Raw genomic sequence first — 27403 nt, forward strand, 5'->3', positions numbered from 1 at the left:
TGTACGCTACAAGGCGTAGAGCCAGTCATCTTCGCGGTACGTGGGACAAGCTGTGTGATACAGACACACTCATGACTTCAGGATATCGTTCGATCAACACGCAAGTCAACCTAGCGCATGATAGTCACACCGATTTTGCCGATATGCCGGCTTTTGATTGATTATGCGTGGAGATTGAAAGGGAAGGCCAAGTGCTGGGTGGCAAGCACCAACCATCGCATGAGGGTGTGATATTGATGTGCCCTGTGTGCGTCTGCAGGTGCAAGGGACTCAGCAACCATCCATCTCACAAACCCTCTAAGATAAGAGATAATCCTATTCGTTCTTTTTGCTTCTGCAGAATTGACTTTTCTCGATGTCCTGTACGAATATCAGGACTCCGGCTGGTTGGCCTGACGATTTGACGGACTTGACCCAAAAATAGGAACCTTGCACAGACCATGGGCTGGTCACACTGCTGAGTTGGTGGCAATGATTTGTCCATCAGTGTGTGATGGAGGTTTGGTGTGTGCTTAATTGTGCAGTTGTGCAGCTCTTGGGCGCTTAAAGTGTGATGAGCGGCAGTGATTGGTCCCGCCTCCACCTCGACCCCCTCTTGCCCCAAGACTTTCTCTCCTCCTCTGGTCTGCTCTGGAGGGCATTGAACAGCTATATAGCCGCTCAGTAGTCGCCCTGCATTTGGACCCTTCCTCTTTTCTGACACGCCGTCGGTTTGAGGTTGTGCAGTTTTTTCTTTCCGTTCTATTTTTGTCTCTGTCTAGTTCGTTTGGCTGGCCCAAGCAAGCTATCTGTTTTTCACTTCTTATTCCTTGACGTCAATAAATAATAATAGTATCATTTACACGCCTGCCTCTGTGGAAACTTTGTTGATCAAAGTCCTGCTGCCAATCGATTTTTTGCACTCGTCATATTTGAATTTTGGATCATCCTCTGTATCCACGCCGATATAACCGTCCTCTATTCCTCGTGTTGAAACAATCATCGTCAAAATGTATGCTCGACCAAAGCTTTCTTTAAGCATCTCTGCGGCACAGAATGCCTCTCGCTCGTCATTCCCTCTCAAGTCTCCCGGTGCTGTTCCCCGAACTCCAATCTCCCCGGCGAGTCCAGGTGCAAAGCGCTTTTCGACGCTACAGGTGCCGTCCTTTGGGTACAGCAACTCGTGCACCTCCAAAAGCATCCTCAAGAAGCATTCCGCATCAAGTGCTTCCACCAATTCCGAGAAACGGATTCAATTCAAGGGCACCCCAACTGTTCACTGTGTGACGCCAATTGAGAATCCGGAGGAGTATTATGGCACCTACACCAAACTGTCGCGCGAGGAGCGACGCTGGATTGTACGAGAATGAACTGGGCGAGAGTCGAATTGGGCTTCTCAAATCTCAAGATGAGTGTCGCTGTGGTGAGCGTACCCATGCAATTGCTCATCGAGATGGGTCAAAGCAAGGGCAAGTCTTCAGCCTCAATGGTGTGTACCGGTTGAGTTGCAATACCACCTGCCGATATCCTACTCCAACACAGCTTTGACGTGTCAATCCTGCACATAGAGGGCGAGGACTACCGTGCTGGCTCAGACTATCGTTCTCAAGCGCTAGATCTCTGTCTGGGCTGGTACGGTATATGGATTTGGATGCATTCGAAAGAATGGTTTAGAGAGCAGGTTCTCACCGTGTATATGACTTCTGTTATGATAATGACGTGATGATGTGATTTGGCGTCCAAGTATTTAGCATACGGGCATATCCTGGAGTATTCCAATTACACTCGTTCAGGCTCTACTCACTCTTCTTGTTCGTGTTTGGTAAAGCAGACCTGCTTGTATGGTTGCGATGGTAAATTCACTAAAGGGGGTTTCTGCAGAGGTCAGGCCACTTCTCTCTCTTTCAGACCGGAATTGGCATTGCTATGTCTCCTATACACTAGACTAGACATCGTTTCGGCACTGGTATGCTTCTGGCGCAATTTTGAGAATCGCTGAGCAGCTAAGGTAAGGTCATATAACCTCGGACTTTCCGGTGATATGGAATTCAGACTTCCATTGGAATAGACTAGTTCTTGAATAACTATACTACTATACAGATAGGCTTGATTTGCAGAACATATACTTGAGATTGAAAGGGCGGCAACTTAGAAACCATGATAGCCTGTCAAAGAGCCACAATGTTGGGGCAAGGGGGTATGAATATACAGTACTATAATGAATAGTACTCTCAAGCTGAGCTGTCTAACATATTTCCCTTTTAGTTATGTTAGGGCAGCATTCCAGGGCTCCTGCGGCCCGTGCGAGGAAACCTCCGGTCCGCTTCTTTCGCCGCCGATGGGCGATAGAATCTTATCTGGTCCATTGTGCTGCTCACAATTCTCCTTATGTTAACAGCTTCGACGATATCACATATTGCATTCCGGCGAAGCGCGGGAGTCGCTGCTAAGCGATGCTTCGTACCGCATGCGCGTGGGTTGCTTACTCTTGCCATCGAGACGTCTTGGTTAGTTCAAGATCCCTACCATGCCGCACCGCAGGAGAAATGGACTAATAGAAGCCTGAATGTAGCGATGACACGTCGGTCTCGATTGTCGAAAAGGAAGGCGGCTATGCGACACTTCACTTCCTTGATAAAGTAACGTGCGACTCCACGGCATACAAAGGCATCCATCCGGTCGTCGCCCTCGAGTCGCATCAAGAAAACCTTGCGAATCTCGTCAACAAGGCCCTCACGAAATTACCGCCCGCTACCTCACCCGATACTCCCAGTCATAAGCTAGTCACGTTGTCGAATGGCGATGGATCCCGACGCAAACCGGACATCGTGTGCGCCACGCGGGGCCCAGGAATGAGGTCCAACCTTTTCGTCGGATTAGATACGGGGAAGGCACTTTCCGTGGCATGGCAGGTTCCATTCATCGGGGTGCACCACATGCAGGCTCATCTGTTGACTCCACGCCTTCAACACTATCTGGAACAAAATCTAGCGAACAACCCGGAGAACGCCACCACCCATCGCGATGAAACGCCCCGCCAACAACTGGGGGAGGTCCAGCCCGCGTTCCCGTTCATGTCAATCCTGGCCTCAGGCGGCCACACGATGCTGGTGAAGTCGACGTCGATCACCAACCACGAAGTCCTCGCCTCGACGGCGGACGTCGCCGCCGGGGACGCGCTCGACAAAGCCGCACGGCTCATCCTCCCAGACTCCCTGATCGCAACTTCTAAGAGCACCATGTACGCAAAACTGCTGGACCAGTTTGCGTTTCCCAACGGCCGCGCCGACTACGTCAACTATCGCGCCCCGGCCTCTCGCGGCGAGGAGGTCCAGAAACCTCCGCCCAACGAATGGGGCTGGGCGCTGACGACCCCCTTCGCCAAGACGCGGGACCTGCAGTTCAGCTTCTCTTCTATCGAAACGGCCGTCGGCCGGATCGTCGCGCGTAAGGAACAGGCCGGCGGCGCGGGTTGGGCGGACGGTGAGCGCGTGGCCCTGGCGCGCGAGGCCATGCGCACCAGCTTCGAGCATATCGCGTCGCGCTTGATCATCGCGCTCGAGGACAAACCCGACGAGAAGCCCATCCGGTCTCTGGTTATCAGCGGCGGTGTCGCGGCGAATCAGTTTTTGAAGACCGTGCTCCGCGCGTTTCTCGATGTGCGTGGCTTTGGACACATGGAGATTTATGCACCGCCGCCGTACCTGTGCACGGATAATGCCGCTATGATTGCGTGGGCTGGCATGGAGATGTATGAGGCTGGATGGCGTACGGATCTCTCTGCTCGTGCCCTCAGGAAGTGGTCTCTTGCTGATGATTCTGAGGCGGTGGATGGCGGCTTCTGGGGTCCTGGCGGGTGGGTTCGAGATGATTGAAGGACGGAATGCGCCGTACCTGTTTGAGAGGATTACGCTGCACCGTTGTACACTAGTCAATGGTTATGTATAGTATGTCTTGGACGCCTGGATTCGAGGTTCATGCAGGTATATCGAAGCGAATGTCATTACTACGGCTTATTATATTTTAGCATACTGTGAGCGGTGGTACGGCCTTCTAGAAAGAGGTCATTCCGTCATGATTGGGTATTTAGGTCGAACGGTCTAGCTGAACACTGCATCGCTTGTAGAATAATTAATGCTCTCCGCTTCTACGGGCCAGCACGGCCTCTAACAATCGGCGTCAATAGCTGTCAACCCAGTCTACTATCCAAACCGGGGTTTAAAAGTGGCGTCAAGTTCAAGTCACGGCTGGAGAAGTAGGGCTTCCCTTCATATAAGCTGTGACAAGCCATTTTGAGCCCGTGCTATTCTTGTGACTGCCATGCCCGCGGACTAAGCACCCCTGGGGTTTATACAATGGTGCTTGTGTCCCGAGTGCAGGTTTCCCAGCAGTGAAAGTTCCATCATCCACCGGCAACAGGGCTACCCTGCCGCAGGGCCGTCACCTGTTTGCGCAGTTCGAGGAAGAAGTCCTTGCCGTTGGCCATCTGGTTGGCTATTCACCGAGTTAGACATTCGTCGCGTTTAACAAGCTGGCGCAAATTATCTCGCGGGTGGGAATGATTGATTGTAACGTACGTTTAGCACCCCAGGGCCCGCTGGCCCGGTTGTTGGTGTCCTTGCCTTGCGGTTTGTAATAGAAGGGCCGTGATTCTGAGATAGAGGTACGGTCAGTTTATTCTTTCTGTTCAGGTCGGGGTAATTCGGTGACTAGGTTCGTACCTCCGGGCCCTGCGAGATCAAGGAAAGCAAAGTGTAAGCCACGGTCGAGGAGAGCTACTGGAAGACAACCGAGTCAGGAAATCTAACATACCTCTCTTAAGAGCCGCCTTCGACTCAGAGGCATTGAAGCCTCGCACGGGGACGTGCTGTTCCTGCCGAGGTCCAGAGGAGGGTTGTTCGCGAGAGGGATCGCTCCATGTGTTCTGCTGCTGCCCCCCTCGAGAGCTGCCATGGGCGCTCATTGTTCGGGAGGAGGAATGTCGCTGCGATGATGCGGCGTGGCGGTTCTGCTCGTACGGACGACCTCCGCGCCAGCTACTGCTAAGACAATTGGGACGGTCAGCCACCAGGAATGCTACTGGCACGAGGGGACAGAACCATCGGGAAATGGTAATTAGGGCGGAGAGGGGAGTGGATTGGGAAGTTGGAGACAGCAAAAAAAAAGAGCGAACTCACCGGTCGTCGCCGGGACCACTCATCCTTGCATCCAATTTATTTCCAGTCACAGCTGAAGTAGGAGGTTTTGCCAGCACGGGTTGACCGTGTAAACTCGCCGTGGTTCTGAGGGACAGAGTTGATGGAGCTGGAAGGGTCGGCGGGCGGAGATTCCCAATGGCGGGAGAGGAAGCGCGGGTTGCGGGTTGCGGGTAAGTTGCGTGCGGGTTGTTTGTGCCTCTCCGCCTTTGGCTTGATAAGCCCGACATTCACTCAGCACTCACTCCGTTGCTTTCGCGGTCCTTGCGCGTCTTCCTCTCGCTTGTCGCCCTCCCCATCCTGGCCTGCTTACCAGTAGGAGAGCGTGTCCTCCGATAAGTCATGCTATACCTAGCTGGCTTATCTGATGTGGTGATATTTTGTTCTACGGCGCAGTCTAGTTGGTTGTGATTTCGCACGTCAATTCCCACATTCACACCCCCTCAAACAGTGAGGCTGAGCGCCCAGCTCGGCGACGGTCCATCAACAAACACCCACGCCGCTTTCGTCTGCGCTTGCAACAAAGAAAATGGCGCCGCTCTCGTCATCGAAATATCGTTCCTCCCCGGGGAGATCGTCGAGAAACCAGACCAAGGTCACCTTGAAGACATCGCGGAGCTCGGATCCGACCACCTCGGAAGGCCCACCCCTCAAGAAACGGAAGTATGTTCCCGGTGGCCCCGGTGGAGGAGGGAGGTATATCGAACTTGAGGTTAAGGAGCCCGCTCCGAGGCAAAAGCCTAGTCCAGCAGCTCGACGAAACTCCTCGAGCTCCCGGAGTCGCCCTGTTCCGGACCCAGAGCCTCCTCAGCCCGTTCAGCCCGTTCAGCCCGTTCAGCTCCCTCCTCCGCCGCCACCTCCTCCTGTACCCTCCACGCCGCCTTCTGCACGCCTTAGACGAGAGAAAAGCCAGAACCGTGGCCGATTCGGTTCCTCAACGGCGGCTGCCCTTGCGCTTCAACAAGGAGATGGGTACAAACCACGGGAGGAACGAGGATGGGAGGAGTTCCATCCGGACTTGGACATCGACACCAAGTTTACGGTTTTCAGCGCAGAAGACGTGGATGGGCCTCCACCGTCGGCGTCGATAGCCCAGATCCTGTCGCCTAACGGCCTGGATAATAGTAGTGAGAAAGACCCGATTGCGGAACTCATTCGAGCGCACACAAATGGCACTTCGCCATCGCCGATGAAGCGTCGTCCTGGGCGTCCTCCGCGTCGCCCCGAAGCTATCCTCCATGCTCTGGGTATCTCGCCGCAACCGAAAGCTGTTCCTCCTCCCGGTCCCAATCCTCGCGAAAGATTGACGCTGCCGAAGCCCACATTCCGACTACGGGATCCGTTTACCTTCTATGATCAGCCTGGGGTTGGCCAGCAGAATTATGTCGACCGTACCATGGCGAGTGTAGGCTATCAGGAGAGCGACCTGTTCCTGCGGCATGACCGCCGCTTGGTTCGAATGTCAGAAGGTACACAGGAAGATGACCTGGATCTGACCAACCCTGTTGGCTCAGAGGGAGAGGTCAATGCGGCTGTTGGTCGGGTGGAATATGATATGGACGAACAGGATGAGAAGTGGCTGGAAGACTATAATGCGAAACGGAGGGAAGATGAAGTGGAGCCAATCAAGCCGGCGGTCTTCGAAATTACAATGACCAAAATCGAAAAGGAGTGGTATGCCCTGGAGAAGCGCATTCCCAAACCAAACCCAAAACCTCCTCAGACGCAGCGTCCTCGTTCAAGCTCCGCCGCCGCGGTCAATGGGGAAACCGCGCCCGGAGAAGAGCAGGACAGCAAGTGTGCCATTTGTGACGATGGCGACTGTGAAAACTCGAATGCCATTGTGTTCTGCGATGGATGTGACCTAGCAGTGCACCAAGAGTGCTATGGTGTGCCTTTCATTCCCGAGGGGCAGTGGCTTTGCCGCAAGTGTCAGCTCATAGGCAGAGGGTCAGTCAACTGTATATTCTGCCCGAACACTGAGGGCGCCTTCAAACAGACCACCACCTCTAAATGGTCTCACCTTCTCTGTGCGATTTGGATCCCGGAGGTGTCGATTGGCAATCCGTCTCTGATGGAGCCGATTACTGACGTGGAGAAGGTGCCTCGAAGTCGCTGGAAACTTCACTGCTACATTTGTCGCCAGAGAATGGGCGCATCCATCCAGTGCAGCAACAAGAATTGCTTTGTGGCATTCCACGTAACATGTGCGCGGCGGGCCCAGCTATATTTGAAAATGAAGTCAGGCCACGGAACCCCGGCCGTGATGGACTCACATCTCCTCAAGGCCTTCTGTGATAAGCATGTACCACCCGAATGGCGCAGAGAGCACGGTACTGACGCTGCTACGGCGGACGCGATCGAGTATTACCGTAACACCATGCAGGGTCGCCGGTGGGGAGATAGTCAGGCAGCAGCGTTGTCGCTGGAACCAGCCCACTCTCATATCGGTGAACATGGAGATGACGAGGGGTACCGGACACATACCCCACGAATAACACTTACTGTCGGTGGCAACAAGCGCAAGCGGATGGCCGCGCCGAAGACGATTTGGAAGCTGCCGTCTGGAGCTCCGGTGATCCCCCAGGTCGTCTTGAACTCGGTTGTAGCCTCGCTTCAACGTTTTGGAGTGCGGCAGAGAAAGCAATTCGCAGAAGATGCCTGCAAATACTGGACTCTCAAACGTGAAGCGAGACGTGGTGCTGCGCTCCTGAAACGGTTACAGTTGCAGCTGGAAACCTTCTCGTCGATGGAGATGACTAGGAGAGATTATGTCGCCATGGGAGTAACTGGCAGCAAGCGACTTCAGCGGCGCATCGAATTCGGCCAGAGGCTCTGCTACGATCTGGATAGGCTGAGAATGCTGTGTGAGGAAGTCAAAAAGAGGGAAAGGGAGAAGCTGAAGGACGTGGAAACTCTGCGGAGCGTCGTGGACAACGTCTACTTTCCCATCTTCCCTTTGCTGTGGCCTATATTCGAAAAAGCTCAAGGGTAAGCAGCTGCACCGGTCCTGATATCTCGTCTCTCACTAATGTTCTCGCAGGCTTGATGGCAAAGGTATTTTCAAGCAGGGATTGTCGTCCATTCGCGCAAAGCTGCAAGAGCGCTACTACTCATCGGTGGCAGGGTTCTCTGCCGACCTTGCCAGGGAATTCACCACCGAGATTGGTGTTCAACCAGCTGGAGACACTGCAGAGCTGCAGATGCAGATCAGTGGCCGTGCTCCAGAACTCAGCCTCGAACAGCGTGAGAAGAGAAAATTAGCTAAGCGCATCATCAAAGCTATTCAACCAGCATTGGAAGATGCGATCAGGAAGGAGAGTGAACTTAACCGCAAGCCTTTTGAGCAAGAGTTGAAAGAGCTTGATCTCATGCTGGAGAACAGTGTCATGTCCCGAAGAGGGTCCGAGGCCGACCCTGTAGAGCGACCCGGAACTGACAATGCAGACCAACCCCAAGGTCCGAGTCAGGCCGTGGAGCAGAAAATCGAAGAGATTACTGCTAAAGCGGAACTCGACGAAGGAACCGACATTGCTGCAGTACCTGAAAAGGCCGATGCAGGTGTTGAGCCGAATGCAGATAATTTACAGACTGTTGAAGAGTCTACAGATTCGCATGTTCAGACAGCCCCCGACTCGGTGCCAACGCCTACTACTACGGTACAGGGATCAGAGCCACAGATGAATGAGGATGCCCCTACAACTTCACAAACTACCATGGAAGGAATCGAACCAGCTGTAAGTGAATCGGTCGAAAAGACCGACATAGACAGCTCGCAACCAGCCCATCCACCGACAGACGCTCAAAAAGACCCCCTCACACCATCTCAAAGCTTCACAGGTGACCAGCAAAATCCCTTGTCGCTCGGTGGGATTCAATGGTATATGCAACCATTTGACCCTGTGGGAACGACTATTCATGAGGAGCGCTGGACGGGACGGGATGTTATGCGGGGCATGAGCGAGGAATTGAGCGAACTAGACGAGGACGAGCTCAAGGATTTGGTTGAGGAGGATGATCTGGAAGGGCAGGTGGTCAACGCGTCGCTGGAGACCTCGGACAGAAGTGCTCCTCCTCAGCAGCATGTCAAGACACACCGAACGCGACGACGTTGGCGTGGGTTCAAGTAGTACAAGCAAGGTGCAGGGGATTGTCTAATGTGGATATTCTTGCTTTTCTCTTTTCTTCTTCTTCTTCTGCTTCTTCTTTTTTTTCTTCCCTCCATTGTCACTAATTCGCCTCTTCTTGTTTCCGTATGTTTGCTTTTTGTCAACAGTTGTTCAGCCATCTGAAGGGATGGCGTTTTCATGACCACGAGGAATGGCATTTTTGGGCCGTAGATAGCCAGCATCACTTGATTAGTGGGCGTTGACTGTATGGGGATTTCTAGTTTTTCCTTCTCTTTATTGAATGGATGAATCTTTCCGTGATCTGTTTGTCATCCTCAATTTGTTTGCTTGGTCCAACGACGCCTGTAAACGCTGGGGGGGAAAAAGTGAATGAATGGAAAGATGCCAGTCTTGGCGCAGAGCCGCTGGCGGCTGGATCATTGGAAAGACGAACCTCCGTCCCGTGCTCTCTCAGCTCTTCTCTCTCTCGCTCTCGCTTTTCCGGTTTCCCCCTTCCTTCTTTCATCATCACCTCTGGAATTCTTCATCCTCCTTTCTTCCCTCCCTTCTCTTCTCCCTTGTTCCTGCTCTCTCTTCCTTCACTCACAATATTCTTTACGGATTCCAGAGTTAAACTCATTGCTTGAGTTTCTACTATTTGGGTGTAAAAGCAGTCGTGATCGGTCGTTGAATTTTTCAGCTTCTCATCACTAACTCTCAGCGTCGCGCGCGCTCTTCTCGACTCAATCAACCTCTGTCGATTTCCCTTTCAATTTCTTCACAGAAACCATCATCATGGCCACAGAGTACGATCACGAAAACGGTCGCTACGACGGTATGTCAAGCTATCGCCATCCCAGCCCGGCCTGCTCATCGCCCGGGTAACTACGCAAGAACACGACTAATACGTGGAACTTTTTTCTCTTCGCAACTTGATAGACGAACCTCGTTTTGCCCGCGATCGCAGCGCATCTCCTCGCGATGAACCGCGCGGCGACCGCACCCGTAGCCGTTCGCCCAACGGACGCGTCGATGACCGGTACGTTACCCCGGAAAAGAGCTTAGATCAAGCATCATCACCACCATGGGTGGCGATATCTTCCTCGGCCAACCAGCTGACCTTGACCATCACATGCTAGCCCCCCTGTTGATACTCGCAAGCCTCCTATTGATGACGATGAGGAAGGCGCCCTCAACACTGGCTCTAACCTCTTCGTCACTGGCATCCACCCCCGTCTGACTGAGTCGGACATTTCGCGTCTCTTCGAGAAGTATGGTGACGTCGAGAACTGCTCGATCATGGTCGACCCCCACACCAAGGAGTCTCGTGGCTTTGGCTTCGTCAAGATGGTCACTGCCGAGCAGGCCGATGCTGCCAAGGAGGGTCTCCAGGGTGAGGTCATTGAAGGCCGTACCTTGAGCATCGAGAAGGCTCGTCGCAGCCGTCCCAGAACCCCTACCCCTGGCAAATACTTCGGTCCTCCCAAGCGCGGTATGATTTGGTCCCCCTTTCCCCTGAGTGACTGAATTAACATCTAATGCTGATCTTAGAAGACTTCCGTGGAGGTCACCGTGGCCGTGGCGACCGTTATGACGATCGCCGTGGCGGTGGTTACGGTGGTAACTGGCGTCGTGGCGGCGATGACTACCGCTATGGCCGCTACGACTCCTACAGCGACCGTCGCGACTATGGTGGTGGCCGTGACTACCGCGATTACGGTCGCCGCGATTACCGTGATGACTATGGTTACCGTGGTGGGGGCGGTGGTGGTGGCGGTGGCATCGACCGCTATGCCTCTGGCGGTGGTCGTGAGGACCGTTACAACCGCGATGAGCGCCGCGGCGGCGGTGGTGGTGGTGGTGAAGAACGTCGTGCTGGTGGCGGTGGTGGTGGCGAAGAGCGCCGTGGCTACTATGACCGCGATGCTAACGCCGCTAGCTACGGATCCGCCCCCCCTGCTCGCGAGCCTTATGCCGGCGGCGGTGGCAGTGGTGGTGGCAGCGGCCGCTCCTACGAACCCCGTGGTGATGACCGTTACAGCACCAGGTAGGTGGACTGACCAGACAGGGGCGGTTGAATCAAGGTCATGCCATGATTTTCCGCCTCAGGTCCGTTTAGGTCTTCTCCCTCGTTTCCTTTCACCATACTTCCCTCAACTTCCCCTGTTACCGTGACCATCCCCTTCACTTTTCATGTTTCTTGAAATGGTTTCCCCCTTTTTTTCTTCTTCTAATACCCCCGGATGAATGGAAATGAGCTCGAAGGACTACGATAGGGACCTTTCTGTGTTGTCTTATGCCGAAAAGCAATCCAAACCAAGGGAGTCCTCATTACGTTCACATGTCAGCCTCGGGCAAAATCGGCACGCCAGCAAGCATCGGCCCATTCGACTGTCAATCAAAGTGCGTGAGGAGAAAAGAATGAAAAAGAACAAAAAAAATAATTTCGTGGACAGAAAAAAAAAGAGAATTCCCTGTGGTTTCGTCGCTCCTCGGTCACACATACTGATGTTTTCTTTTGTTAATTCGCTCGCGCAACTACCGGAGAAAAAATTGGCGGCAAGGGAAAGAAGAGAACAGAACAAGATCTTTACACACAATAACGTTGTAATTCCTCGGATTGTCAGATGGATCAGCACTGCTACATTTCACCCCTCAGCTCTTCCGGAAACTTGGTCGTTATCTCGCTCCTAGTCAGTCAGTCAGTCTTCAGTCTTCAGTCAGCTGTTCGCCTATTTTGCGTCTATTGCGTCTTATACAACTCTCTTTACACGTAACGACTCTTTCGAATGTATGCGGCCAGAGAAAAACTTCTACCGTTAAATGCTATGCTCCAAGATGTTCATTGCGCCCTAAGAATGGTTTCCTCTGGATCGCGACCGAGCAACATTCGCAGCGCAGAAGTGCTGAAGCAGCCTTGCAGTGGCACTTTCGCACCGCCGTTTGCTGCTGTTGTTGTTGCTGCTGCTGTGCGTTGTAGTATGGCCACGGAACACAGCAAACAAACCAGAACTTTGTTCGATCAGTGAGGTGATTCCTGTAAATGCGACCAATCCACAGCGCTACCACTGCAACGGCGAATCTGTCGAAATGCGGAACGGTAGGTTCTTTTCCCTTGTTCTGGTTGTTGTTATTGTCCTGGAGGGCACAGAACTGATCCAAAGGGGAATCTTTGACCTGACTGGTCCACCTACCTTGCCTGGCTGGGTTGACCGACCGACCGAACTCCTTGCATCGCGGTGGAAAATGGAGAGCATTATGATTGCTGAAGATTTCGACCCTTTTTGCTAACGCAGGTCATATGGCACAGCTCCAGCCAGAAACATACATCTATGTAGCTTGATACTATTGGAAATACAGGTTGTCATGGTGATAGAGCTCTGAATGTAATTCTCTTGCACACTGGAGTAATTCTGGAGTTTTTGGTCGCATTTGTCGTGCCAGTCCAATCCTTGTGCAACCTGGCCAAAATACAAAAACATAACCCGGTGACCATACTTAGATCGCTCTGTCGAATCATCTAAATTCAAGACAAGCAATTTATGTGTACATCCATAACAGGGATCCCAGAGACTTAATATCGTTCCAAGAGCGCCGCGGAGCAGACTCAACGGTTCCACCCGCCACACAGCCCTTGTAGCAGTGGCGTCTTGTCTCAAACAAGAGTGTTCACCACAAGCAAGCTCACGGTTCTAGTCTAGGACGGCGATGAATGGTACCTCCTACCTGAATCATCCTTGCGTTACCTTAGCACCTAGCACCTTTATAGTAGTCACTACCGCCAACTCCTTGTGGTCTTTTTCGCCGTTCCGGCAAAGGACAGCAAGAGCTTCCCATCAAAGCCTTATTGTGCCCACCCAAGTAGGCCAGCACAGCAACCAAGCTTATGGGCATCATGGCGCACCCAGTTCCCGCACCGCATCGGATGATATTCGCATCACAACGCGCCGAAACACCGTCTATATAGCGTAAAGAAAATCTCTCAATGCGCGCATTATCCGTACCGCCATTATAGGGAGCCATTGACCCGTTTCTTACTCCGGCGTCTTCGCTATCGCCGTTGCTGCCGCAGAAGCAGTGCCGCCCTGCTCGATCTCGTTGCTTTTCTGGATGAGAAATTCACCGAGCACACGGAGAGGGTTCGAGGGTCTGTTTGTTGATGCGGAAATCTTTCGTTAGCTTGCGGGGTTCAATATTGTTTCTGGTTTGGATCGTTTCTCGCTCTTTGGGTCGAGTTCAAGATTCCATGGGTTTTTGAGATGATGATGCCATGACTTTACAATGAAATGGCCCATCCTTTAAGTGCATATTGGGGGAGCTCGAACTCGGGGCAAGAGGAAGATGGAAGGTAGAATACGTACTGCTCCTTCGCAATGCCCTTCATCCCCTCCAGGAGATACGGCACGATCTTCTCGTTCATGTAGACTCGCGCGGGAGCACCGCCCGGTCGGATCTGCGAGCCGTTTGCCGTCGCTGCGGCGGTGGTGGTGTTGGGGGGCGTTGGGGCGGCGGTCGAGTCTGCGGTCGGGGTGTTGGCGGAGGTGGAGTCGGGGGCCATTGTTGTTGTTGTTGTTGTTGTTGTTGTTGCGGGGATTGCGGTTGTTGTTGGGAGGGGAGTCGATGTTCCGGGTTGTTGGGTTTGGTTTTCTTCTTGTTGTTGTTCTGGTGCTTGGGGAGGAGCTGTTTCTGCTGCTGTTGGAGTTGGCGCTGAAGGGTCTGGGTCGGTGGTCGGGGGAGGAGGATTGGCCGCGGAACCGTTTGCGGAAGGCTGGTGGGGATGAAGTAGGTTAGGGGATTTGGTTTGTTCTCTCAGATGGAGGTGTGGGTGGTAGGTCAATTGGAGGAGGGTCGCAATGGGTAGAGATGTACAATAGAGCGCAATTGATAGAGCAAGAGGGAGACAGAAAAAAAGCGGAGCTACTGAGCTTGGATACTCCTCCCATCAGGGCTCCGCCGGTGGGGTTCGCGTTGCCATCATCATTCCATAGTTCCGCCACGGAGGTGAGTTCCTTACTGGGTTGGGGTCGGTCATCATGAGGTATTTGATGTAAGGGAGCCGGGCAGTGGGCGTGTCTATGTGTTCTTGATTTTATTCTATTGTGGGTAGGTAGGCAGATAGGTAGGTATTCAGGCAAGATATGAAGGCCTAGTTGATGCAGCTGAGATGCTGGAGGGGATAAGATGGTTGGTCCTCAGTTCCAGTTGAGCAAGTCAGTAAGTAACTGTCTTGCAAACAGGACAAACTCATCTATTTCCGTTCTGGGGCAAATGGATCAGGTGACTTCGTGTCGGCTCGCGTCACGCTTTTTCCTTCCCTGGACGAAGCAGATCAAACCAGACTTTTGCTTTGGATAAACGGCCAACAGGCCATGCGTTAAGGCAGCTAGATCGATGCTTGTGCTTCTCCGGCAGCATGTCCCTGTTGGACTACTGGGACACCCAGCGTCCGAACGCGAAGCGCAGAAAAACCGCCACGGATGACATGCCCGCCACCCCTACTATTTCCCTCGGTGACACGGACACCCCTGACTCATTTGAAGCCGCGCTGTCGAAAGACGTCGGGGTGCCAGTACTAGATCGAGTGGACTCATATCCTGTCTTAGCCGAGCCTGGAGCGGAACATGAAGCCGACTTCCCGCCGTCGAACAGTCAAACGGAACTGGAATCGTCTTTGCCAGCCATCCAGGATGATAGCCAGGCGATCGAGGAATACGAAGCAGCCAGGCTGGCAAGCCAGGACGAGCCGGATATACATCAGAGACTACAGGATGGCAAATGGCGCAAAGGACGGAGCTCCATCTATGTTGATGCGTTCAATCTAGCGCTGGAAACTGTGCTGGACGAGGAAGCGCATCTCTTTGATGAGGTGGAAATGGAAGTCTTCAAACAATGGCGGGAGCTGGACTACGAGGCTCAGTATCTGTGAGTCTACTCTTTTGCTTGGTACATGTTTGCCCGGAAGCCCTAGCCTAACGGCTTAGATACGTACGCCTCTTCCTCCGGAAAACTTCCGCCTGGCACCGCATCAACCGACTTAGTTACTACTCGGATATCGCAGACATGTCCCGGGTGGTCGCCTTGCTGCGACGTCCACGCAGTCTTCCCCTTTCGTCGTGCTCGGTGTCCACGGGCGAAAACCCCGCGGATATCGACCCGGCCCCGTCTTTACGTCTGGCCGGCGAGTTCAGATTCGCTGAACACATGAATCAGATAACCACTCTAGAAGAAGCGTCGTCCTTGCTACTTCTTGACGAGCTCAAAACACTAGCCAAAGAAGCCAAGGTGCAGGGCAAGAGTAAGAACGAGCTCATTGCCGCCCTGCACCGGTCCAGTCAAAAGCAGACCGGTCTAGGCTGGAACAGTAAACCTAGCAACACAGGATCAACCGGCCCTAACCGGGACATCCACTTCATGCAGAAGATCTTCGACCACACAGGTGATTGCATAAGACTATCAGCTGGTCCACTCGCTCTATTCGAACGCGTCCACCTGGTCTTCTACCGCTCCACGGAATGGACTGAAAAGTCCCTAACCACCATCATCCTCGCGAAGATCTCCCGCAAGACGTTCCCGGACTACGTCGTATGCCGCTCCAGTTCCATCTTCCCTTCCCGAGAGATTCTCCTTGAGTTCGAAACCGCTCTGCGCACCCAATTCCAGATCGACAATATCCTCGAGTTCAGCGGCACCCCCACGGTAGAACATCTGACCAACATCAAAGATCTAGCGTACAAGGTCTACCCGCGTTGGAAAGTCCTCGTGGCGCAGGAACAGCGCAAAGAGGATACCATCTACGAGTACGGCGAAGGGGCGTACCTGCGCCGGTTTTCGCCGGCATGGGTCTATACACGGATCATCCACAAGGGTCTTCACCCGCTCGGACGGTTCAAGGAACACCAGGAGGAACATCGACTCCTGACCGAGCTCCTTGACCAGCGGCTATTCCACGCCGCGCGCCGCGGCGCGTGGTACCAGCGCAAGGCTCTGCTGGAGGAACACTACATGTGGGCCCTGAGTCCGTACGAAGGGCGCAGCGAGGAAGTCCAGCGCAAACACTGGCGGCGGGTTGCGCTGCGGACGTGCGAAACGGGTCTCGAGGACCCCAACTGCCACCTGATCTTCCATTACGATCTGCAGAAACGCATCATGAAGCTCGAAAGAGCGCTGAAGATCGTCAAGCGCGAGCAGCACGATTTCGGACACGTGCGGCTGGCCAAGCCTGCGGAGCGCACCATCGAGGGCATCCAGATCGTCGAGCCGGAATCTCTGTCCGAAAACACGGAGTCACCTTCTGGCAATGGGAACAATACTAGTAGCAGTGGTAGTAGTAGTACCAGACGCGGCCGTCCCACGGTGTGGGTAGACGAGCGCGAAGGCGGCGAATGCCGCGTCGAGACGATGTGTCTGAACTGGTATCGCGAGCAGGGGTGGAAAGGGTATCACTCCGAAGGCGGGATTGTGCGTACTCTAGTATGTTTCCTCCATCCTCCTCGCCCATCCCCTTCCCTCAAATCTGATTGCAAAACTTTTTCCCCGATCATCAAAACTAACGACAGAACCAAAACAAAAAAAAAGTTCGGCTACCTCTTCTACGACATCCTCTTCACGACCTACGTGCCCAACGTCTTCCAGACCCCGTTCCAGACCTCCCCGCTCGACCTTCACACCGACGCCTTCTACCCGACCCGCGCCAGCGAGATCAACCACCGCCTCGTGGAGATCACCAACGGCGCCGCCGAGCGCATCCTGCGCGCCGTCCACGCCCGCGAGAGCCCGACCCAGACCTGCGCCGTCGGTCTGGACTGGTCCTTCGCCCTGGAGGATCTCGTCGAGGTCGTCCGTTGCTTCCCCGGTGAGGCCCTGGCGTGTATCTGCAAGGTGTTGGCGCAGGAGTACTCTGTTCGTGGTGGCGGGGTGCCGGATTTGTTGGTTTGGAGGGTTTTTGGTGGTGGCGATGCTGTCGATGGTTGTAGGGATAAGGAGGAGGGTGAAGGAGAGATAAAGTATGAGGCGTTGGGAGAAAAAAAAGGAGGGGAGTGGCTTTGGGGAGGTTATGTTCGTCGAGGTCAAGTCGGAGAATGATCGCTTGAGTGATACGCAGCGGTTGTGGATTCATGTGCTCTCTGGGGCGGGGGTGAGGGTGGAGTTGTGTAATGCGGTTGCGAGGGAGGTGAGGGTTGCTGGGTCTTGATTATTGGGTTAGGGTTGGAATTTGGAGCGTGGTGGAAATGAATAGCGTGGATGGATCTATACAAGGTTTGGGGACACATCTGGAAAGAGTTTGGGTGATGTATTGGTGGTTGGCTGGTACATAGATAAGAAGCCGGTGCAGTGTCACCAGACAATAGAACTACAGTATGATAGAGAACAATCTACACATTTACGCTAAGAAGATTTGATAGGAGGTCGTAAAAGGTTTTTCAATTTTAGGACTTCATCGCAACCAGAACATATACCCTAACCTCCCAACCTTCTCAGGCAGATAGCAAGGGAACACAGAACCAAGCCACGACGTAGCGGTAGTGGCACCAGACACCAAACCAACCCGACGGGAACAACGACAGCTTTCGCAACGTAGTTGTGATACGCTTAAGCGACGAGGGTGGAGGCGGTGGCGGACTCGTAGCGCCAGGTGGGGGGGAGGACACCGACGGACTTGTAGTAGCGGGACAGACGGTGGATACGGGACTCGATGAGAATCAGGCGGAACTTGCTGTCCTTGTCCTTGCGGTTACGCTCAAGGTGCTTGCGGACGGCGACGGCCTAAAGATGAGTTATTGTTAGCAACTTCTTTCTTTGTTTGGGATATGCTAGGGAATGGTTCTTACCTTCTTGATGAGGTGGTACAGGTCCTCGGGGAGCTCGGGGGCAAGACCTGTTTGAAGATCACTCTGTCAGCCTAGGTTTGGACCAAGCAGAGGCAATACGGGTTTGGGAATGTCCCAGAGAAACGAGAGAATTCAAATCCCAAGTGCGCAAAACTAATTGGACCAGGGATTCGTCTTCTCGCGCTTCTCCAGGTTTCATTTCCTCCCTCCAGTTTTTTGAGATGTCGAAACATGTCGGGTTGCCGATGACGAGAGAAATCGGTTCAGGATGCGAGATCGACGATAGCGATGAAGACGGTTGACTGGCTGGAGAGAAGATTTTCCTCTTCATCCTAGGACGATGCGGTATAGTCTCAACCTGCGTCCCTCTTCCTTTCCTGATGCCATCTACCCGTTTATAGGGTATACAGCATAGGATGCCAGTTCCATCTCCACGCAGTCGAAGCCAAGGATATGGTTTCAATCCCGGCGCAGCAGGCGATTCCTCGATCCTGGTTCGCATTTCCCAGACCTTCATCCTTTTCGAGTTCCGACGAATGACGATCTCAATGTACTGGTGCGACTGGGGTGTGCAAAGCGCATGATAATGGTGATGTCGTACCGTTGGACTTCAAGATACGGAGGATCTTGTTACCTGTATCCCTCTTCATTAGCCACGCAATCCTCCCATCTCCACCCATATACCAAGAGAGAAAAACATACCAGTGACGTGCTTAACCTGGGCAACACCGTGGCTGTCACGGAGAACAACACCGATCTGGGAGGGGGTAGCACCCTTCTTGGCGAGCTTGCAGATCTGCTCAACAACCTGCTCGGAGGAAGCCTTGAACCAGGCCGGGGGAGCGCGGCTGTAGGGGAGAGCGGAGGACGCAATGCCCTTTCCCTTGGAGTGAAGACGACCCATTTTTGGATTATGAGGGAGGAAAAAAGGTTGTCGAAGGGTGGTTGTTCTGGTCGACGAAGCTGGTGGTGTTGTCGGAAGATTCAAATTCGATGTAAGTAAGTGGGTTTGGGAATTCTCTTTTCTCGTGGGTCACATGATCTTGAATTCGGGATTTGTGGGTATAGTCATGTGACTGGCCCAAGCAAAGTTCGCTTATTTTTCTCGCTTTATCTTGGCTCCGTCGGCTGGACTTTTTTCTTCCTTCTCTTTTTCGGAGGTGTTGTTGTCTTTTTGCGCAATTTGGCTGCAACTTTTGGTTGTACGTCTGAGTCGATAACGATATTTTGAAGAGGGATCCAAGCTTATGTGCTTTTTTACACTCTCTGAATTCCGAGGACACACTTTCACTGTGATTTCAGCAAAACGACTGTTCTCGGATTTTGCTCATCAGGTTAGTACCCCTCCAAAACTCTCCCCAACTCCTTCCTTCATATGATGAAACACACCTTACTTTTTTATTTTCTGGTACCTCTTATGTCAGAGGTAGATCTGGGACCTTACCCGGTCTTGGGTCTATCTCGATGATCTAACTGGACTTCTGATCTCAATATTCACATACCTTGCATTCTCTGCCGTTATGGGAATTCGGACACGATGTGCTAATTCTCATTTCAGATAGGTTACTGCTCTCACAAGACATGCCGGAATACCGAATGTTTAGCTTAGCTGGAATTGAATCACAAGAACTGTTTTCTACAATGTCTCTGGAATTGACTGTACTCCTTGCCGCACTCCTCGTAGTCCTAATCACATATTTACCTCGCCTAAGGTTGTCCCTTTACATGTAACCCCGTCAATCCCACTGCTAGATGTAACCGAGCTCGTGTTGAGATCGTGTTTGCAGGTCTCCATCATGCTTCTCGTAGGTTCGGGTGCTTGTAAGACACCCAAGCCCAGCTTCCTATTAGCGAGCGCGAGAGCTGATGAGCCAGAACACAGGCCTGGATGTGCCTTTCTACACAGTATGCAGGTACGGAGCGAGTTCGTTGCGTCATGGTGAATTTCCAAGTGGAAGAAGACAGGTCAGATTGCAATGTGCTCCTGACAGCAAGTGCTGCATACTGTGAGACAATACTGGACGAGCCCTCATCCTGGCATGGAAGTCCCGTATCGCGCACTATCACATTTCCACTATTATCCGGACTGACTACCCCATGGTCGAGGTTGCAGAGTAGTCATCCTTGCCCCGTGTCGAGGGAATTGATGGCCGCGTAGCCTGAGTAGAGGAAAAGCGGAAGAAAGGCATTTTCCATCGTCTTGAACTAAATCTCTGCGAGTTTTAGTCGAGCCTCAAAAGAAATGTGTGGTGTTAGCAGGTAGCGATCGCACTACGAGAATCTCGTGCACGTCATATACAGCGACAACCTCAACACATTCAGGTCTGTAGAGTGAGTCACGTCGATCGATCGACCCCCTCTAATCCGTACTCCAAGCCAGGTACAGAGTCCAGTGCAGTGCACGTTGTGGGGGTTGTCGTGATGTGTCACAAAGCCATCGCGCACTAGATCCCGACAATTCTTGGAAGGTCACAGTCGGAACCACAGCCAGACCCCTCATTCGTGGCAGCCATGAAGTGGGTATGAGGTATAGGAAGAGGGCAGAAGGAGAGAGAAACCGTGCAGGATCTCACCGGCCATCCAACCTTCGTGTTCTACCGCGCTTAAGTAGCTGGAAGCTGCGGAGGATCCAGACCCAGACCCAGGCCGGAGGAATCGATATCAGGGATCACGATGATCATATAGCATCAGGCGGCCATGGTTGGCACAATTACAAGCGCATCGTGGAAGGTGATTTGATGCTGGAGTAGCTAGGAGAAACGTCTGAACGCGGAGGGGCTCACCAAATCAGGGCCAAAGGAAAGAGGGCCAGCACAGAAGCGGGGGGGAGGGGGAGCAAAGCTGAGCTGAAAAAAAAATGAATCAATCTATAATAAGGATTGATATAGCACGATGGCACCCACCGACAAGGTGAGATCGGACCAGGGAGATCGCGGGTGGAAGGGAAGGATGGAAGTCCGAGTTCCGCGGGCGCACACGCACGAGCCTAGAGCCTATGGCTAGCCGGGGTTTGCCTGTCGTCGAACCTGTTCCTGTCGCAATCACGCAAAGCCCCGACTCGCCCTCATTGATTGGTTTGAACGATGCCATTTGACCGTTTGTATGCTGAGAGGAAGCTGGCCGGTCTGAAATGGAGACTTGCTGGGCAGAATCCAAAGGGATGCACAAGGCGGCCCCTAGCATCGTTGCGCTCAGCTCTTCTCGCTCTCATTGCATGATCGTATGGGGTGAGACGCTGTCCGTTGAACCATTCCCATGTCATTTCACGGGCTTTGGCGATGGTCAAGTGACGGGCATTGGGGCACGCAATCCCTTCCAGAGGATCATGTGGCCAATTGAGAACAGAAGATACCAACTTGGAACCGGGGAAGAGTCGCAAACGAGCACAGGGGGATGGGACTCGATGATGGCAAGAAATGCCTCGCGGCCGGTCATCGTCGGAAAATGCACTTTTGCCCCCCGCGTATTCTTATTTCTGTCCGCCAATCTATTGATTGACATTTATTGGCTCCGTAAGACACGAATAATAAATGAAGGGTAAGCAGAGTGTGAAAAGAAGAAAAGGAATCCTTCCAATATATCATATACCCTGTACCTGGTCTAGGTGTTATGGTTCTTAACCTCCACCCGAAATTTACCAGAGATACTGGCATTAATTTGCGTCCCTTTGCACCCTTTCGGGTCGATGATGAACCATTTGGTTTAAGACCAGGCATGAAATGCTCAGTAAGAAGTTTGTCCACAATAAGGATTTCAGAATACGAGGAATTGTCCCTGGTAGAGAGTCCAAGGCCTCGAAAAACAAACCTTTTGTTTGGCCTTGCGCAACTTGCACACTGCTATTATCATTACTACAGGATTTGCCTCGCCTAGCGCGTCCAGCGCATCAGCAGCGATGTCATTGCCACAGACTACTGCAGTGGCCGCATAGTTTGCTTTCAAGGATGGCGATCGTCTTTATTTTAAAGGTCTTGTCTTTTCTGGTTGTTGCAGATCCTGTTAGCGTCTGCCACTCCGTATACTAGCCTACTAGGGGCTGCGCGCTGTGCATATCGCCAGCAAGAAACTAGTTCATTCTGTGTTCCAAGGAGAGCGCGTGGTGGGCGACGTAAATTGACAATGCATGCGATTTTTTGGAAAGGAAAAGGGGGAAGGGAGTAGAGAAGATCAGGCGCAGCCGACAAGGATAACCGATCAACCTCAATTCCGGACTTCGATGGAAACTTCCACGAACGGGCGTCAATGGCGTCTAGGGTGTACCGCCGTCCACAACCGAACGGAAAGATCCATGCGTTGTCCGGAATGACGACACTTCTGGCTGGTTCTGCTCGGCTGGCGAAGAATGGTGGACATGTTCTTAACCTTAACTACACGGGAGGGAAATTGAAGGTGGATGTGGATGTGGAATTTGGCGAGGGAACGTGGTCAGTCAGTGCTGTGCAGTTTTGACCTAGTCACTCACTTCTTCCTCTCCGAGAACTCCGAAGCAAGCTGCCATCTATCTGCTGATGCTGTCGCCAATTATAGTAGTAGGTCCCCACGTGCTTAAGGACTGCGACAGTCTGCGTGTCAGGTCTCAAGCCGGACGTGCTCTAGTAGGTATAGTGTGGTGACTATTACATGATGCGTGAACCCATTGTCGCAAGATCCCCCAACCAAGAACCCCGGGGACTGGCAAGGGGGAGAGAAAATCGACCGTGACGAACCACCACCGCACGAGGAAGCAGAGTGACACGCTATGAAACCGCGAGCGAAAAAAAACAAAAAGGGTCGTCGACAGCACTACTAAGCAATAAGGTTGATGAGTTTGTCTTCTCCAGCTTCGGCAGGGAACTCAAAAACCCATCATTCGTAGGGCCACGATCTATCTACCGGTTTCTCAACACCTGAAGATGATCGCCAACTATTCGCATCCACTCTCTGCACCTAAACCGACACGGGCTCTGTCAATCAATACTCAATCACGCAAAAGCTCGTCTGAGCTAAAATGCCAGTGCTGACCTCTTCCGGTTGTCGGAGCGAAGAGAAAAACTCGAGACTAGGTTCAGGTGTGAGCTTGTCGAGGATGAAGGTTGGTTCCGTGGAAACTGGCACCGAGTTCAGTGTCGATCAGCGGCGCGCGGCAGGTATAGACGCGGCGAGTACCGAGAAGGGCGGCTCAACGGGCGATATCCAGGCTACACTCCAACGACTACAGTCAGCATGCATTCCATGTCTTGTACCTGCGACCGTATGGCTCCATTTTCACGAGAAGTGCCTTGAGGCGATTACGTAGGAGGGGTCAATCGTTGAGAGAAAGGTGCGCAGCTGCAGAGTCGTACGCGAGAGCCTTGTCAGCAATGGTCAATGCACATTGTGATGGGGAAAGATCTAGATTCCACAATGGGGGAGGTCGGCACTAGGCCGCTAGCGAGCATAGAGCCATTATTGTCATTAATTTTAGTCTTGCTTATTGAGGCGTGCAAGAGGGATGGATCCAGGCTAGCGTTACGCCTCTTACTCTACTTGTTCTGGTTTCCCGTCGAAGAATGTAAGTGGCTCTACTAGCTACATCGAAAGAGACCTTCAATGCCTCAGGGAAAATTCCCGGACATTACACAGTCAGCTTTTGTCAAGCAAGAACATCGATTGCTGGGTATTTGCTGTATTACATGAGCGGATGGCCGACACCACACGAGATGTACAGTAGTCGTGCTATCTACGAGTAAGAGTACAGTATGCTGTAACCTGACAGCGGCCACCATCTGTTTAGAGTTAGAATGCACAGGGGCAAAGTCAAAAGTCAGGCAAAGACGGCCAAACTCAAGAGCGACCGACAACCCGACTAGGATTGCTGATCAGCCCCTCCTATCATGGGAAAGGAAAGAGCAGGAAGGCAGTCTTGGTTGCGTTAGCGTCAGGGAAGGCTGCCTGTCCAGGGATAGTCTTCCTCCAGGTCAAAGTTTATCGCCATGCTGCAACGCTGACAACCCCTGCCAGTGCCGACACACGAGGCCTGTAAGGTACGCGGTCGGTCTTAGTCACTTACCTGGTTAGCCGGAGGCAACTGAGTCGCACAAATGTCTATCTGCCTGTCTGTCTGGCCTGGTGCCCGGACCTGCTCATGTCGGCTACCATTCTTTGGTTTGGGAACCGTAGCGAGAAACTCACCTTTGGATGGTTGGATAGATGGAACCGGGTAGAGTCCGCCCTCAACTAAGTTACTTGATCTAGCTGAATCAGATGGTGATGAAAATAGTGAACAAGGCTGCTTGTCACACTACTTGCCACTACGGAGTTGCAGGGCTCGTTTAGGGAAGAGACCGAAAAATGGAGTGAACAACCTGGAATGGTTCAAGTTCTCACGCACGGCTTGAAACTCGCTAGCAGCCATGTGTATTTTATTGACAGTACAGCCCACGTTCTCTGTAAGTAAGCAGAATCCCGATCCTTGGGTGTCAGTGGGTCTGTAGACTTCAGTCGATACTTGGCCTGTCCAATGATGGCATAGAAAGGGTCTCTATTCATGCAGGTAAATTTACCTGAACGGGTTAGGGCTTTCCGACAACATCGTTTTCCCCCCTCCAGGCTTCGACTCACAAACGTCCAGCCTCAATGCCAGGGCATATTACATACTGATTGTACTGTGCCTCCTTCCCCGCTCTGAGTTTGCCCTATCGATACTGAATGGCTAGACTGATTCCTTCTTCGCCTAATACTTTCCAGCAATAATGATGCACCTTCTCCCAGTCAATTGGAAAACCCCGACGGAGCGTGGAACTTTACTTCTTCGATGGCGTCGTCTCATCAAGCCTGTCGGTGCATTGCATTGCACCGGCTCCACCATCCATCGTGCCCCTGAGGTTAAGCTCGGCGCAATGAGGGAAATCTGTGAAAAGTGGGAATTCCACACGGACCCTTTTCAGAAGCACTCATGTAACCCAGATGAGGTCCAAGAGAGTGTGCCCCAACCGAATCTCTGGATCCTAGAGTGGCACCCCGGGACGGTCCCATACTCTAGGTAGTCTCCCAATGCACATCGATTATCGATGGTGGTAGTATATCTGATCGTCTTTCCCCTCCTTCCCCCCTCCCCCCCATGTCCGTTCGCTCCCACCTGCTCTTTTCCGGCCTGCCCTGCGTCCACAGGCAGTAACTCGAGCCTTATAATTGTTCATTCCTTCTCCGTGGAACCACGGCCGTGTATCTCTTACAGGGAGGTGTCACGTCCGGAGTTGCTGGCAACCCTCCTCATTTTCGCCCATTCTGAGGACATGACAGTCTCGCCACCGCAATCGCCTGCCATTGAAATTGACGAGTATACTTGACATTCAGCCATACGCACATCATGAACAATTCAGCATTGCACGGATTATGTCCGACACCCTTCTATCAGGAGTCATTCTTCCCGTCTACCGGCGGCTGTATGTAATTCTATGGTCAATTCTGCTGTGTGCGGCGCTCTGATGTTATGCTTCCACCCAGTCATCGACGGACGTTACTGTGAAACAATAACAACGCCGCAGGGCAAGGTTTCTTGCTGCCTGCCGTGCCCGTTAGCTTCATGGACATATGGTGACGGTATGCTTTTCGCATTGGGTTTTTGAGGAATCAATGGCTGATCGCAGACGGACGGTCTCTGTAGATCTGATCAACAAAACCCAGGCCGCCGGCTGGATCGGGGTCGCAATCCTGCCTCTTTGTATCTTCCTCCTGGTATCGTACGCGGTACTTCCTGCCAAGTTGACGAATCGGCATTATCTGAGCATCTGCTTCACACTGGGAATCTGCTGCATCGAGGTGAGAGCGCAATGCACGCGAGCAGTTACGGAAACGGGACGATTGACCCCCATCTCTACAGATCGCCTTCATCATCCCGCTCGGGATCAATCCCCAGCAATGTCATAACCAGATCACACCTAACGATATGTACTCGGACATTGCGTGCGCCTTTACCGGTTCGTTACTCTTGTTTGGAGGCTGGGTAGCTGTAACGTGGAGTATGTTCGTCGCGGTTTATTGTTGTCTGCTATGAACTGACTGAGTCGCTCAGGCTTTATCCGTACGTTGGCTTTCCACCTGCAAGTATGTTGGGAGGTGATGCTGGGGACGAAATTCATGTGGGGCGCCTTCGTTTTCGGCTGGGGCATTCCGATCATTGGATTGACGGTCATGCTGTGCTTGACGGGGGTGTCCTACCGATTCGGTGGGACGTGCCATATCAATGTGCACAACAGCAACCGGGTTTACTGGGCCCCAGTGGTGGCGTTTGCGGCGGCGGCTCTGGTCCTGCAGCTGGGCACAATGCTGTACTGCATTCACGTCTACGTCAAATCGATCTTCGACAAGAACCCCACGACCAACAGCTCGGGCCTCCCGTCGTACTCGTCCAGCGTGCGCACCATGACCGCGCGCCAGGCCTACCGCCGCATCCGCCGCGTCATCCAGCTCCAATGGCGAAGCATCACTCTGAACCTGATCATCATCGGAAACGTGATCTTCTTCGCCGTGGTCTTTATCAAGATGGACAACAAACTGGCCGTGACGCCCGCCAACGTCGAATTGACTCTTCCATGGGTGGGGTGTCTGGTCGCCACGGAGGGCGACAAGCAAAAGTGCTTCTCTAAGCTGGAGGGCGTGATCCCCAATCAGGCCACTCTTTTAGCCGTCATCGTCCTGCTGTCGTTGGTCGGCTTCTGGAACTTCATTCTCTTTGCGCGCCCCTCGATGTTCCTGGGCTGGTCCGACCTCTTCAGGACGAAATACACCCGCCCCAACGAGTTCGTCTCGGCAGACGCACGCCGCACGCCGGACTCGCGCGCCTACGAGATGCTCGACAGCTCCGGCGCGCCGCCCTTCAAGACCCCCGAGCCTGTGATCCGATCGCCCAGTCCCGCTCGGACGTCCGGCGCCCGCAGCCCCGATACCGACAGCTATGGCCGCGAGGCGCGCTACGTGAGCCCCACGATGAGTTTCTCATCGCCACGCCCGCCCAGTGCGTCGCAGGGACATGGCCGCGAGTGGGATCCCCAAGCGACCTTTGCGCCAGGGCACCCACGTGACGGATCGCAATGACGTTAATCTGGGTTCGGTGGGGTTTGAGCATTGGAGCAACGGGCATGGAGCATGGAGCATGGAGCATGGGCATGGGGCATTTTCCAGGACGGTCTTTCTTCGCTTTTCCATCTTTTTGATTTATGTTTCGGATTTTTACACGGAGTGTCTCGCGACGACCAAAAGGGAAAACAAGTGTTGGTGTACACTGTATGAGAACTTGCATATGTTTTATGTTCACGACTGTACTTATACCCTG

The 27403-nt window shown here is 52.9% G+C and overlaps 9 protein-coding genes across 9 annotated transcripts; 6 read left to right on the plus strand and 3 right to left on the minus strand.

Annotated features, from left to right (window-relative positions):
• Positions 1 to 989: 989 nt before the first annotated feature.
• BO97DRAFT_344112 (N(6)-L-threonylcarbamoyladenine synthase family protein) lies at positions 990 to 3854 on the plus strand (the record flags this gene model as incomplete). The annotated part of the gene is made up of 3 exons (XM_025691721.1): positions 990 to 1337; positions 2378 to 2418; positions 2552 to 3854. The coding sequence occupies 3 exons, from the start codon at positions 990 to 992 to the stop codon at positions 3852 to 3854; spliced, it is 1692 nt and encodes a 563-aa protein (XP_025551943.1).
• A 218-nt stretch (positions 3855 to 4072) lies between these two features.
• BO97DRAFT_477771 (uncharacterized protein) lies at positions 4073 to 5298 on the minus strand. The gene is made up of 5 exons (XM_025700581.1): positions 5157 to 5298; positions 4792 to 5021; positions 4701 to 4709; positions 4557 to 4631; positions 4073 to 4473 (listed from the first exon to the last, which is right to left on the minus strand). Exons 1-5 carry the CDS (start codon positions 5177 to 5179, stop codon positions 4382 to 4384), a joined length of 429 nt encoding a protein of 142 aa, XP_025551944.1. The 5' UTR covers positions 5180 to 5298; the 3' UTR covers positions 4073 to 4381.
• A 125-nt stretch (positions 5299 to 5423) lies between these two features.
• Positions 5424 to 9556, plus strand: BO97DRAFT_368338 (putative PHD finger domain protein). The gene is made up of 2 exons (XM_025692698.1): positions 5424 to 8165; positions 8218 to 9556. Exons 1-2 carry the CDS (start codon positions 5704 to 5706, stop codon positions 9302 to 9304), a joined length of 3549 nt encoding a protein of 1182 aa, XP_025551945.1. The 5' UTR covers positions 5424 to 5703; the 3' UTR covers positions 9305 to 9556.
• Positions 9557 to 10078: 522 nt separating this feature from the next.
• Positions 10079 to 11334, plus strand: BO97DRAFT_424426 (RNA recognition motif domain-containing protein; the record flags this gene model as incomplete). Its single annotated transcript, XM_025696972.1, has 4 exons — positions 10079 to 10118; positions 10223 to 10322; positions 10423 to 10775; positions 10835 to 11334. The coding sequence occupies 4 exons, from the start codon at positions 10079 to 10081 to the stop codon at positions 11332 to 11334; spliced, it is 993 nt and encodes a 330-aa protein (XP_025551946.1).
• Positions 11335 to 13317: 1983 nt separating this feature from the next.
• On the minus strand, positions 13318 to 13841 carry BO97DRAFT_424427 (DPY30/SDC1 family protein; the record flags this gene model as incomplete). The annotated part of the gene is made up of 2 exons (XM_025696973.1): positions 13318 to 13432; positions 13645 to 13841. The coding sequence occupies 2 exons, from the start codon at positions 13839 to 13841 to the stop codon at positions 13318 to 13320; spliced, it is 312 nt and encodes a 103-aa protein (XP_025551947.1).
• An 803-nt stretch (positions 13842 to 14644) lies between these two features.
• Positions 14645 to 17474, plus strand: BO97DRAFT_389940 (fanconi-associated nuclease 1; the record flags this gene model as incomplete). Its single annotated transcript, XM_025693737.1, has 4 exons — positions 14645 to 15205; positions 15265 to 16753; positions 16859 to 17295; positions 17321 to 17474. The coding sequence occupies exons 1-4, from the start codon at positions 14697 to 14699 to the stop codon at positions 17472 to 17474; spliced, it is 2589 nt and encodes an 862-aa protein (XP_025551948.1). The 5' UTR covers positions 14645 to 14696.
• Positions 17475 to 17710: 236 nt separating this feature from the next.
• Positions 17711 to 19105, minus strand: BO97DRAFT_405369 (40S ribosomal protein uS15). Its single transcript, XM_025695167.1, has 4 exons — positions 18814 to 19105; positions 18713 to 18745; positions 18112 to 18158; positions 17711 to 18046 (listed from the first exon to the last, which is right to left on the minus strand). The coding sequence occupies exons 1-4, from the start codon at positions 19013 to 19015 to the stop codon at positions 17873 to 17875; spliced, it is 456 nt and encodes a 151-aa protein (XP_025551949.1). The 5' UTR covers positions 19016 to 19105; the 3' UTR covers positions 17711 to 17872.
• A 2636-nt stretch (positions 19106 to 21741) lies between these two features.
• On the plus strand, positions 21742 to 22245 carry BO97DRAFT_55527 (uncharacterized protein). The gene has a single exon (XM_025700900.1). It carries the CDS (start codon positions 21831 to 21833, stop codon positions 22134 to 22136), a length of 306 nt encoding a protein of 101 aa, XP_025551950.1. The 5' UTR covers positions 21742 to 21830; the 3' UTR covers positions 22137 to 22245.
• Positions 22246 to 25438: 3193 nt separating this feature from the next.
• gprM lies at positions 25439 to 27165 on the plus strand (the record flags this gene model as incomplete). The annotated part of the gene is made up of 5 exons (XM_025691740.1): positions 25439 to 25514; positions 25576 to 25671; positions 25736 to 25890; positions 25952 to 26090; positions 26144 to 27165. The coding sequence occupies 5 exons, from the start codon at positions 25439 to 25441 to the stop codon at positions 27163 to 27165; spliced, it is 1488 nt and encodes a 495-aa protein (XP_025551951.1).
• Positions 27166 to 27403: the final 238 nt, after the last annotated feature.

Source organism: Aspergillus homomorphus, assembly GCF_003184865.1.
Source record: "Aspergillus homomorphus CBS 101889 unplaced genomic scaffold BO97scaffold_16, whole genome shotgun sequence".
In the NCBI taxonomy this organism is placed as follows: domain Eukaryota; kingdom Fungi; phylum Ascomycota; class Eurotiomycetes; order Eurotiales; family Aspergillaceae; genus Aspergillus; species Aspergillus homomorphus.